Below are 13,833 nucleotides of genomic sequence, written 5' to 3'. Positions count from 1 at the left end.
TGAGTGGGATGATCGAATTCCGGATAGGATTTTGAAAAATGTTAATCAATGGTTTCAAGAACTAAAAGATCTTTCTATGATAAACATTCCTAGATGTTTACAAACAACTTCGACAGTTGTAAACCGATCCATACACGTTTTTACGGATGCGTCTTGTAAAGCATACGGTGCTGTTGCTTATCAACAATGTTTGTATGACACAGGAGAAGTGACCTGTGTAGTCATAATGTCAAAGGCCCGAGTAAGTCCATTGCAGTCTATCAGTATACCAAGACTGGAGTTACTTGGAGCTGTTCTCGGTTTACGACTTGCAGAGAAGATTGTTAAGGCCTTGAAGCTTGAAATTAAAGACGTAACTATATGGTGTGATAGTCTTAACGTTTTATGGTGGATAAGGAATCACAGTCGAAAGTTGAAACCATTTGTTGCTAATCGTGTCGGACTCATTCAATCAAAGACTGAACTAAAACAATGGAGGTACATACCTACAAAAACTAATATAGCCGACTTATTATCTCGAGGAACATCGGTGAATGAGTTAAAAAACAATAATGTATGGTGGCATGGACCAAGTTTTCTGAATTCTTTAGAGGAAAAATGGCCTCAGAATCACGTTGAAATCACACATGAAGCTTCAATTGAAGTAAAGAAAAACGCTGTGTTAATAAATTTCGCATTATCTTCCGAAGTAGTAAATCAATTGCTTGATATAAACCAATTCTCATGTTGGAAAAGACTTGTCAGAGTTAACGGATGGATGTATCGATTTATAAAGAACTGTCGATGTAAAATTGATTTGCGTATGATAGATGATATAACAGCTGATGAATATCATGAAAGCGAAAAGGAAATTATTGTTAAAGCTCAACAGGAAAGCTTCAAAGAAGAATATAACAACCTTAAAAAAGGAAAAACTATCAGTATCAAGCAAAATTATATCTTTAAATCCACAAATTGATGAAGATGGCTTATTACGCTCTTGTAGTCGATTACAAAATGCTTACTACTTGCCTTACGATGTTAAGCATCCAATCATTTTGCCGAGAGGTCATGCGGTTACAAAATTGATTGTTAAACATTACCATGAAGAAGGAAATCATGTAATGGGAACAAATCAGTTACTCACAAAATTATCAGAACGATATTGGATTATACGAGGACGAGAAGAAATCCGCGATGCAGAAGCAAAATGCAACAAATGTAGAAGAAGAAAATGTAAACCTGCTCAACAGTTTATGGCTCCTCTGCCAGCAATTCGCTTTAAGGAACCATTACGTGCGTTTGCCCGAATTGGCATTGATTTTGCTGGGCCATTTCTAACGATGCAAGGTAGAGGGAGGACACGACAAAAAAGATACTTATGCTTGTTTACCTGTTTACTATCACGAGCAGTATATCTCGAGATAGCTTATAATTTAGATACAAATTCATTCCTCAATGCCTTTTTTCGAATGGTGAATAGAAGAGGATTACCACTGGAAGTTTTGACGGCCTTTACAGGTGCTGAGAGTTTATTGAACTCCCGCCCATTAACGTATCAGAGTGCTGATATAAAAGATGATGTTCCATTGACTCCTAATCATTTTTTAACTGGACAAGTGGGAGGACAATTCGCTCCCGACTCAAGTCAATCAAAAAATTATCATCCTAAAACACGTTGGCGTCGAGTACAAGAATTATTACGTCACTTTTGGAAAAGATGGTTGCGAGAATGGCTTCCCTCTTTATCAAAGCGGTATAAATGGAATCAAGAAAGCCGAAGAATGAAAATAGATGATATTGTATTAGTCATTTCTCCGGATACAGCCAGAGGACATTGGCCGCTCGGTAGAATTACAGAAGTATTTGAAGGAAAAGATGGACGTGTAAGAGTTGTAAAAGTTAAAATTGGAGAAAAAGAATTTATACGACCAATTACAAGATTGTGTCTTCTTGAGTTCGATAATTGAAAAGGTTTGATAGACTGGAGTCTATCAAAGAGGGGGAGAATGATCGGAAGAAATTTACGTTAACGCTATTTTTGTAACTTAGCTTATTATGGGACATTCCGATCTTAATCATGCGTGGTTGTGGTATTTGGGTGCTTTACCATAAGTGCTATATATAGCCCATTTATGAAGATTGATAAAAATAATTTAGCTATTTTTAACCGATCAAAACTGTATAAATAGAGTAAAAATTTATTAAGAACATGTTGATTAAAAAGTAACAAAAGCGGTGTTCAAAAGCGGTGTTCAAAAGCGGTGTTCAAAAGCGGTGTTCAAAAGCGGTGTTCAAAAGCGGTGTTCAAAAGCGGTGTTCAAAAGCGGTGTTCAAAAGCGGTGTTCAAAAGCGGTGTTCAAAAGCGGTCTTCAAAAAAAAAATAATGTAATACGCAATCGGTATTAATCTTGATCACCTTCGGATCAACGGTTGTTAATAATATCAAAAAAGGTTGTTAAAACTTTTATATTTATTTGAGAGCATCCTATTATCGCGTGATGCCAGTCTTCCTTCATCACGCTTTAAAACGTTTCAAAACTCAACGCAAATCCAAACCAAAAGAATGTTTTGTTTTCAGCAAACGAAACAAACATTAGAAATGAGATTTTCTGACAGTTGCACCTTACCCTGTTTTATTTTTTTCAATGTCTTACTTTGTTTCAATACTAAACAAATAATTAAGTCGATTCACTTTGGTAAGATAAGGTCTCGTCATTTGATATACAAACTGGTTTTCTATTTGCTTAAGTTTTTGCATGATTACAAAATAAAACTCTATTAACATGGTGTAACCTACATTAGAAATGTTGATTGTAAAAGACGCATTAGGCAGCGTTATGGAAAACAACCTGTAATCCTTATTTTCATGGTAATCAAAGGTGGAACCAAGCGCGTTTCAGGAAATATTGCAACGTTACTGTAGCCGTTAATTTTAAAAGAGAAATTACGCAATAAATTTTTCCATTGTTTCAGCAGGCGCCCGTGAACCACCTGCTAACTGCAATTTCGAACGGTATAAATTGATTGACAAACGCGGTTAACATTCTCTTTGAACTTGCAACTTGATGCGACTCGTGAAGTAGAGAATCTTCAAAGAAGTCCAAAATGCTTTCACAACGCATATCACTCTCGTTGAACTAGACATTTCATTTGTTACAATGGATTGAAGTTTTTCTTCACGTAAGTTCATCTTTTGTTAAAATATCGTTTTCAAGTGAAATTCTGCCCGATTTAAAAGAATTTATTTTTTTGGAATTTTTTTTTTAATTTTTTTTTTCGAAGTAAACGAACAAAACAGTCGCATTATATTTATGAACTCATTTATGACGGTTTCAATCTTAGTTTGTTAATGACATTGACTTTTTTTTTTTAATTTAAGTATTAAATCCTAACTATGATATGTTTTATTTACAACTATGACTCCATCCATTTTTACATGTTCAAGTTTTATGCAAACATGCGATGAAACAAAGCGGTGCTCCGCCTAATCTGAAACAGTAGCGTCGCGTGCTTAAATAAAAATAAAATTTGTCAATCTCGGAAGAATACTGGAATAAGTTGTTACGATAGCTTACTAAGATAACCATAGAAGTTAACATTTAAAAAGTATATTACAAAATAGTTATTTTCCGAGCTGACATTTTAAACAGAAAAGATTCTAAAAGAGAAAGTTTTAGTTTGCAAAATCTGTTAGATTTTTTTTAATTTAACAACTTCAGTGGACTAATGAACGAAAAGTGTTTTATAATTTCAATTACTTCTCTTGAATATAATTGTACTGCTGACTCCTTTGCTCTCATAACTTTGCCAAAGGAAAAGCGTAATTTTAATTCGAAATTTTAATGCGTAAAATAAATTCGAGAAGCTAGTTTTCTCAAATATAATCCTAATATTTCAAGTTTGGGAGGGGGGGGGGGTTTGAGTGGTGGTTGAGGTATTTTAATCAAAAATATTACTCTTAAAGTTATTTCTTCTTTGAAGAAATTCTTTCAACAATCAGTAAAAAATTTAAAAGCGCTCTTGATCACTTTCTTCAAAATTTAATTGTCTAAAACATCTTTAACTATTTAAGAATTTCGATTGAAACAATTTGAAACATGTCGACAGTTATAAAGTTGTTCTTTTACTTTTATATAAAATTATATTTTAACTTTGAAGCAAACTTCATCCGAAGTTCTCTCAGCTCTTTCCAATTCACACGAATATATGGTTAATTCTTTTACTCTTATTATGACCTGTAACAGTGGCTATCTTAGAGTTCTTGCGGTGTATTGCTGTAGTTGTAATATAAGCTGTGAAGTGAAATAATGAGAAAATGCGAAGTGAAATGATTAAAAAAAATAAGGTTATGTAAAAGTTGGCTAGTATAAATCTGACAAAAATAATATCATTTTAACGTTGTATTTAGTGAAAAGTTTGAACAGCTCAACAGCTTCAACAGCTCAGTTATCAACAGCTATCGGTTTTGAATGTATTTGCTGTTTTCAAGTCAGTCCTTCTTGCATAATTATTTCCTCGCAATTATTTTAGGTAACTAAATTTCCTCTTCAAGTTTTATTTTGTTGCTACGTTTAACGTTCTTGAGCATAAAAGTTTTTCTATCTGGAAAAATTAAGTCGCAGAATTACTTTAACACGCCCTCATGATGGCAAACAAGTGGGTAAAGGGCGAATGATGGGGTAAATTATCCTTAATTACCTTATTGTATTGAATAGTTCAGTGTAAGTAAAATCACTCAAATTAAATTTCTTAAATATTAACCATCGATACGCTCAATCAGCAAGACGAACACTATTTTAAAAATTTCACTTTGAAACATGCCTATCCTAATCTTTCAAAGTCTTCTATTTTTAAATCACGATATTTAAGATAGCTAAAAAATTCCAAGAATTCAAACAAGATTTTGCGCGGGAAATTTTAAAGTGAAACTGAGGGTCTTTTTTTTAATGATCACTATGCTAATTAATCATTTGGCAAATATTTCTCCGAATTTTTAATAGAAATTACATGAACTACTTTTACAGCTGTACGATTAGGCTCATTAAACAATTAGTAATAATTAGTATAACTATTCCTAAACACAAGTTACACAAAGACATTTAAAACAAACGACTTCGAAGTCAGCCAGGTATGCCTGAGATTTAAAAAAATCCTGAAAGGAAATAAATCTTTTACAAACTCTTTAATGATGGTTTCCCTTATTTCCCTTATCTCTGCAAGATTTGCACATTAAACAAGAGTTAAGGGTTAATTTAAGGAATAGTTGAAGGATTAATTTAAGGATTTGAAAGTGTACATCATCAAGGTCTGCCTGATGTTTTGAATGATTCTTTGTAAATGATTTAGTAAAACATGAATATCTACTCCTCTTTGATTGTTTGCATCTTTACCAGAACCTGCCAATTAAAACATCCATAATGACAACATCTTTGCAAGTTCATTGAATTTTAAATTGAAATAGTAATGCCTGAAAATAATTCACTTAAAAGAAAGTCAGTTGAATGGTGTATTTCATGTAAGAGATGCTTTCTTCACAAATTCTCTCAGTGTTTATGATTTAACAGTCATGTATGGATTTTAAATTTATGTTTTGAAAAAAAAAAGTATTGATCTGTAATTTAGTGCTTTAGCCATTTTGGTTTTATGTACTTCCTCCACTCTGCACATAAAGTCTTAAATTTTTAACTTAAAACTATTTGGAATAGAAATAAGTTTTTCCTTGTAAAGTTCACTGCTTTTTATAAAATCTAAAATTTAGAATTTAATTAAGGTCTAGCAATACAGAAGAAAAAAAGAATTAGTATATATATAGTTATTTAAGAAGTTTAAGCTGCTTTTATTTTTTACTAAACTATTTAAGAAATAGATTTAGAAAAATACTAAGAAGTTCTTACAGTTTTAGGTACAGAAGAAATTAACACGACACCCACTTCAAATCTAAGTAAAAAGAAGAATTATAACATAAATTTGAAAACTTGAAGGCACCTAAAGTCGAAGTTTGCAAAGCTATTTCTTTTAGTTTTAAATCGTTTCTCTCTTTCCCCAATTTTAAATTACAAATTGATTAAAGTTAGCAAAAATATTATTTTCGAACACTGCTGAAAAAAAATTATTTACATACCTTTTTGGCCTGAATCCTTTAGAACTTCTTGGAAGCTTCTGACAGAATTTTAGCAATCTATTCCTTATTTGAAAACTGTATTTCATTATAGAAATCTCACAACTGAGAGAAAATGGAGGGTGCAGTGGAAGACTTCAGGTTTTCAAATTTATGTGATTAACTTTGGAAACAATTCTTATCTTAAGCGATTGCAGGCATACTTTCCTTTAAATCTTTTAGTGTTTTTAGATTTAAATGTACTTCTATACTTTTAATTTATTCTAAATTCTATTTTAATTCTAAATTTTATCACAAGTTCTTATTTTAAAAGTGAAAAATTTTTTAAAAAAATTTGCCTAACAACAATTAACTAGTTATTAGTAGTAGAACTTTAAATTCTGTTAAAAAGTAGGCCTATGTCAATAAAGGAACTATTTTAGCTGTTGATTATCAATTATCTCATTTGTCACTTACTTCAATTTGTTTCATTTGCTCTCTCAGAGCTCTGTACAGGTTGTAATTTTATTTTGTTTTTAATTTATAGTTTGGACTGTTTGCTGACTTGGTCTAATTATATTTTGATACTTACAGTAGTACACTTATATTTCAGAACTGTCAACTTATAGAAATTTGATTTTTATTTCTTCAGACGTCATTGTCTTATTTTTCTTTAAAGAGAATCCCTTCAGATTATTAAGATTTTGATATAACTGAGGCAACTTGAGGATTTATTTGGCATCGTATCATTTTTGTTTCATCTTTTATTAAAAATTTATTTGGATATTCTACAGAAGAAAACACCAATCTTTCAGATAAGAAAGTGGCAGAAGAAAAGAAGTTTACTTTATTATATTTATTAAATTAGTTTAGTATACTTAATTTCTTTTTGTAGTTGTCTGTTTGTAGTTAGTTGTCTGTAGTTGTCTATAAAAGTTTGATTTATCACAGTATTACAGTTTATTTTATTATAGTTATTACATTAGTTTATTAATAATTTTTGGTTAACAGACTGCAAAAGAAAAAGTTTTAAATGTTTTGCCAGTCAGAATTTTTTTATTTCGTCTTGAAGAATGTTTTTGATTTAGTTTCACATACATAAAGGTTTGAAGCATCAGTTCTTTAAACACTATTTGCTGGTAAAAGTTGTATTTAGTTTTTACATCAGCCTTTGTTTACTTAGTTTCTTTATGTAGTTGTCTGTTTGTAGTTAGTTGTCTTTTTGTAGTTGTCTGTTAGTAGTTAGTTGTCTGCTTTTGGTCTGTCGTCTGTTTGTAGTTAGTTGTCTGTAGTTGTCTGTAGTTGTCTATAAAAGCTTGATTTATCACAGTATTACAGTTTATTTTATTATAGTTATTACATTAGTTTATTAATTATTGGTTAACAGACTGCAAAAGAAAAAGTTTTAAATGTTTTGCCTGTCAGAAATTTTTTATTTTGTCTTAAAGAATGTTTTTGGTTGTATTTAGTTTTTACATCAGCCTTTGTTTATGTTCTGTATACTTAGTTTCTTTATGCAGTTAGTATGTAGTTTTCTGTGTATGTAGTTGTTTGTGAAAGTGTAGTTTGTCACAGTATAACAGGTTAGTTTGTTATAGTTATAAAATTACTTTAAAAATAATTGTTGGTTAACTGGTTGTAAGAGAAAAAGTTTTTATTTTGTCTTGAGGAATGTTTTGGTATTTAAAAAAGTACTTTCTCTAATGTTGAATTTTTTCTGGAAATAATCAAAGTCTGCATCTGTTTTGCTTTTAGAATTAATTATTATTGGTCAACAGGTTGAAAGAGAAAAAAATTTTATTTTGTCTTGAATATTATTGGTATTTCTGAAAGTTTTTTCAAACGTTAAATTTTTTTTTGGAACTATTTAAAGTTTGCTTCTGTTTTGCTCTTAGAAACCTGTTTAATGTGAAATATTGAAAATAGTTAAGCAATAGAAATTATTTACTCAGCTAAAAATACCAAGAAGTTAGTTTTTCATCTGAATTCTTGACATTTTTAAAAAATTTTCAGCTGAAAGGTTATTTTTTAGATTTTGCACTAAGCTATAGTTTAGAAAAGTACTAGCTTGTTAACTAAATATTAGTTTATTATTAGTAGCTGTCATATATCAACAAAATGTAGAAAAAAAACACTTATGTAATGCCTTAATACATTTGGTGGATAACTTAAGACTTTAAAATTTTAGTTTTTGATTTTTAAAGAAAGTTTTGAGTGTGGAAAACTTTTTTCCATGAAAGTTTATTTTTGCCCTTAAATGGAGAACTGCTTGTTTGAAATGAGAAATGGAATAAAAATTTTAAACTTTTTAATTTTCATTTCTTACATTGATAAATTTTGTTTTGCAAACAAAAAATCAATTTTCCTTGTGCACTTATTTAAAATTTCTTTGCTTTGCTGTGTGCCTCTTCAACTTATGAGATTTTTATGAAGGTTTTTATGAGGTGCTAAGAGTTTTTTCTTGTGTTTGAATTTGTTAGGTGCTTTTGATTATTTTGATTGAATTTTAAACAGTCTTAAGTTTACTGTTGTAAATTTTCAACTAATTTTTAGATTATTTCTTTCAATGTTTTGCTTACAACTCTCTTGTTTTGTTTTCAACTCCCTTGTTTTGCTAGATTTTATCAGGTTTTGAGCTCCGTTGTATATAGTTCTGTGATATAGTTCTGAGTGCAGAACTAGTTGAGGTTGAAGCCCGTAGCCAAATAGGAATTTTCTGCTTGTACTGAGTTGTATTGTTTTTTTACTTATGAAAGCTGTAAAAGATTTTTACTCTTAGAGCAGTCTATTTGATATGCCCTTCTCGTTACTATATAGCAGGAAAAAAAGAAAAAAGTTTCACGTGTGAAACCTTTTAATCACAGTTTTTTTTTTGCTATTCCTATTCTTACTAACACCAACTCTAAAATACCATTTTAAAAAGCCGGATGAAATAGCTGTCTTCAGTGCGGCTTAAAATGTATTAAAATGTAAGGACTGAAGTTCCCGAAAAACGGTTCTTCGGTTCTTCGGTATTTTTCGGGGAATCGAAGGTTTCGGTTCTTTATCAGAATAGGAATCGAAAAGAACCGAAGTTATCGGTTCCTTATAAAAAAAGGAATCGCAAAGAACCAAAGTTATCGGTTCTTTATCAGAATAGGAATCGAAAAGAACCGTAAATTGATTACTCACCTTTTTTTTAATAATATACTTCCGTTATAATCAATATTTTCGATTCTTTTCAATATTTTCAATTATTTCGGATATTTCGATTCTTTGTAATAAAAACGGTAAATTTCAATTATTAATTAAAAAATCGTTCTTATTGTAAAGAATCGTTTTTATTACAATTACGTTTTAACAATGGCGTGCGAAATTAAATTCAAATTCATTCAAATTTAATTTACCTCCCCTAAGGGATTCCCCTTTACCAGTATAAATAGTGGGGTTTTGTGAAAATCTAATCAGTTACAATTTATTGTTTCACAAAAAACTCTTACAAACAACAACAACATTACAATTTACAACAATGTCTCAAGTTAATAATGCAATTTGGAATTACTTTACCAAACTACCAGAAGTGACAGTGAATTCTGTCACCAAAAAGAAAACTTATAAATCAAGTTGTAATCAATGTCAAGCAGTGTTAACTTGCTGCCATGGAAGTACATCAGGAATGAGTAAACATTTAGGGTAAGTAATGTTTTTTCAATTTTTTCGGTAATTTCGATTCTTTTTAATATTTTCAGAATTTTTGCAATTTAAGTTAATATTAAGTAAAGATTTACTTTATAAAAAAATAAAAAAATAAAAATAGTTCTAAATAACTAAATAAACATAAGCACTGATTATTATTTATTATACAGTAACAGCTAACAGTAATACTGTTTGTTACATTTAATTTAATATAGCGCCATCTATAGGAGTTATTTCAATTTTTTCGATTCTTTTCAATATTTTCAATTATTTCGGTAATTTCGATTCCTATCCCTATAATTATTTAATTTAAATCTTTTTTTATACAGATCTCAGCATCCCATTCAAGCCAAAGCTTATCTTAAGGCAAAGAATGACAAGGTAGTGCAACTGGCTGCTGACAGGGAGGAAGTTGAAAAGGAGCTTGATAGATCTTCAAGTTTGAGAGGTTTCTTTCCAGCCACAACCACTAGTAAAAAAAGGGTGGATAACCTTAGTAAAAAGTCTCCACCATCCAGTCAGCAAGGTGGTCATGAAAAACTTCAAGTAACTCTGGATGAGTATGTTAAGGTGAGAAAAATATTGTAATTTTTTAGTAGCTTAAATAATCGTTTTTATAATATTTTACCATTTTTATTTGTAAATATTCGAATCAAAATCAAGCCCAAATTGGTAAATTGAGAAAAAATATTTCTTCAAAATAAACTCGGATCTTTTGGGCGCCGTTTGGGCCATGCAGAAAATTTTTTTTTTCTCAATTTACCAATTCGGGCTTGATTTTGATGAAACTAATGTTAGAAATCTATTTTTATATTCAATTAGAAACTTTTGAGCCCTTTTCCAAATTTATAATATACTTTAAAGTTTAATAACTCTGTAAATTAATAAAAAGTTAAATTTCCACACTAGACAACAATTTAATGATTCCAAATTAATGTCCTTTTTGCTGTAAACTCAATATTAACAAAGTTATTGAGGTTTAAAGTTTTTGATTTGACCTGTCACCTAACATGTGCATGTAGATTTAGTAAACACGTGTTTTTCAAACGTTTCAAAACTTTAAAGGCTTTTAACTTTAAACTTCTTTGTTTTAATAGATAGAGTGATTAGCACTGTCTCTAGAAACTGCAACAACTTACCCATATATATTAGGTTGTCAGGTCTTGTTTAACGTAATTTCGATTCCTTGCGGTAATTTCGATAATTTCGATAATTTCGATTCCTTTCGATATTTTACATTTTTTTTATTATTTCAGATAACTAAATGGGATTCACAAAGCAGCTGTCAGCTTGATTTTGATACAGTTCTCACTCTGGCCTGCATCATGTCAAATCTTCCTTTCAATATTGTGGAAACTCCAGGAATGAAGTTGCTCTTGAACTATTTGGCACCAAAAGCAATCATAAAAACACCAAAAACACTTGCTACAACAAAGCTTGACATGATTCATCTTAATGTTGAAAAGGCAATAACCAATCAACTTGAGGAAGAAGTACCAGAATGTGAAAGTGTAGCTTTTACATCAGATGGTTGGACAGCAAAAAATGGTGATCCTTTTGAATCTCTCACACTCCATTACATCAACAGTGATTTTGAGTTGAAAAAGTACAGTTTGGACTGCCAGGCTCATTTAAATAGGAAAACAGGTCCTTTACTTGCCAAAGGATTAGACACTATGATTTCAAAATATGAAGTCTTGGCAAGGCCTGACCTAGAAAGAACATGTGTGACTGATGGTGCAGCTAACATGAAGGCAGCTGTCAGTTTATCAACTTTATTGGACAAGCAATTGGTGTGTGTTGATCACATGTTGAACAATTGTTTGAAAGACACATTAGAAAATGGTGAGGTTAAGGTAATTGTTGATAAGTGCAAGAGACTTGCTCAAAGGACACATCAAAGCACTAAGGATTGGTATGAAATCAAACAAGAATGTGAATCTCTAGGGTGTAATCCAATCAAGCTAATCCAACCAGTGCAAACAAGATGGAATTCAAATGCAATGCTGTTCAAGTCAGTGTTAAGAAATGAGCAAGGTTTGAAGTCTGTCAGAGATAACAGCCTGAATGCAAACTTGACAATACTTATACCAGGTGATGAAGATTTTCAAGTAATTGCAGAACTTCATCCTTTCTTGGCAAAATGTCAAGAATACTCAGAGATTTGGTCCTCAGATAAAACACCTACAGTTCACAAGATCCAGCAACACCTCTTTTCATTGATTACTATGTGCCATAGGACAGTTACACAAAATACTTCAGGTAAAAAATATTTTTTTGTGATTCTTTCGATTCTTACTAATAATTTCGATAATTATCAACAAATTTCGATTCTTTCGATTCTTTCGAATAATTATCAACAAATTATGCAATTTAGATTATTTATATATTTTTTTCTTTTCCAGGTTCAAGAATTGCTAAAGATGCAATGACCAGGTTTATAGAATACTTGGAAACTAGGATTCCAGATAAAGGCACTGAAGTTAATGACTTTAATCTTGCAAGTGTGTTTGATCCATTTTATAGAGGTTATTCTATCACATTAATCAAGGGCAACAAAGATCATTTAGATGGAATAGTAGACCAACTGGTAGACAATCATCCAACTACCAGAGAATACAATGAGGCTTATGAGGCTTCATTACCTTCTGCACAGCCAAACTTAGATGAAGATATGGATGATTTTGAGAGAATGGCCATGGAAAATGATGGAAATGATGCACCAACTTTGGCAGGACCATCAGAGCCTCCTCTAAAGGTAGATATTCATTTTTATTAATAATAATTTCGATTCTTATAAATATTTCCGATACTTATAAATATTTTTTCGATTCTTTGCGGTAAATTCAAATTCAAATTTTTTTTTTAGATGGAATTTAAGAGGTACTTGTCTATGCAAAAGCCAGCTAAGGATGTGAAGGTTTTGGAATGGTGGAAGGTCAATCAAAAGGAACTGCCATTACTAGCTGCTATGGCAAGGAAGTACTTGTGTCCACCAGTGACTTCATGCTCTTCAGAAAGGCTATTTTCATTAGGAGGAAATATTATTAGTGATAAAAGACACAATATGAAGCCAGAGACCTTTCAAAAAATGTTCATAAAAGAAAACTTTCCACTAGTCAAATTAAAAATAAGGTCCTGGGACAAAAAATGCCCTGGTGAACCAGGCTATCAGTCTCAACCTCTACCATCCACCTCTCAAGATCAACCTCTACCATCAACTTCACAGACTCAACCTCTACCATCACCTTCTCAGACTCAACCTCAACCATCTCCATCTACACAAACCCAATCAACCAAACAGACAAAAATGAAAAGTTTTTTGAAACCAAATGAATCACAGTCTCAAAGTCTACTACAAAGAGCTAAAAAAAGAAAACTTGTACTTGAATCACCAATGAAAAAATCACCAATGAAAAAAAACCCTATATATGATGCATCTAAAGATTTATTTAATACTGAAGCTAGTGATAGTTCTACTAGCGTAGCTTATAGCAGTGCTAGTGGTAGTCGCAAGGGCAGCAAGGACAGTGTCACTGATCTCACTGATAGTGATTTAGAATAACTGTATTTTTCAACTGTATTTCAACTGTATTTTTGAAAATAAAAATTAAAAAAAATTCAAGTTTTTCAATTCTTAGTAACAATTTCGATTCTTTGTAGCATTTTCGATTTTTTGCGATATTTCCTGCTAAGAACCGAAATTGGAACCAAAATTTACGGTAATTTCGATTATTGCTTAAAATTAGCAGTCGAAAAGAACCGAAGTTATCGGTTCTTTATCAGAATCGGAATCGAAATTTACCGTTATTTCGAATCTTGCCTAAAATAAGGAATCGAAAAGAACCGAAGTTATCGGTTCCTTATCAAATTAGGAACCGAAATTAACCGAAGGAACCGTTTTTCGGTAATTCCAGTCTCTATTAAAATGATACTCAGGTCATAATATTACAAATGAAAGGTAATTTTAATGATCCAAGCTTAATAAATTTCTTTTGACAAGTTTGAATGTAAAAATATTGAAAGAAGAAATTTACATCTTTTATTTGCATTTATTTACTTAGTTTAACTGATGCAAC

At 31.0% G+C, this 13,833-nt stretch overlaps 2 protein-coding genes across 2 annotated transcripts; both read left to right on the top strand.

Moving 5' to 3' along the window:
- Positions 1–76: 76 nt before the first annotated feature.
- Positions 77–958, top strand: LOC149877937 (uncharacterized). Its single transcript, XM_090073624.1, has one exon. The coding sequence runs from the start codon at positions 77–79 to the stop codon at positions 956–958; it is 882 nt and encodes a 293-aa protein (XP_089929750.1).
- Positions 959–1,103: 145 nt separating this feature from the next.
- On the top strand, positions 1,104–1,949 carry LOC149877936 (uncharacterized). Its single transcript, XM_090073623.1, has one exon. It carries the CDS (start codon positions 1,104–1,106, stop codon positions 1,947–1,949), a length of 846 nt encoding a protein of 281 aa, XP_089929749.1.
- Positions 1,950–13,833: the final 11,884 nt, after the last annotated feature.

This window comes from Hydra viridissima, unplaced genomic scaffold, assembly GCF_058129835.1.
Source record: "Hydra viridissima isolate aposymbiotic clone 2 unplaced genomic scaffold, HvirCarnegie_v1 scaffold_16, whole genome shotgun sequence".
Taxonomy (NCBI): domain Eukaryota; kingdom Metazoa; phylum Cnidaria; class Hydrozoa; order Anthoathecata; family Hydridae; genus Hydra; species Hydra viridissima.
The sequence above is the reverse complement of the archived record's forward strand: the minus strand, read 5'-3'. Positions and strand labels throughout refer to the sequence as shown.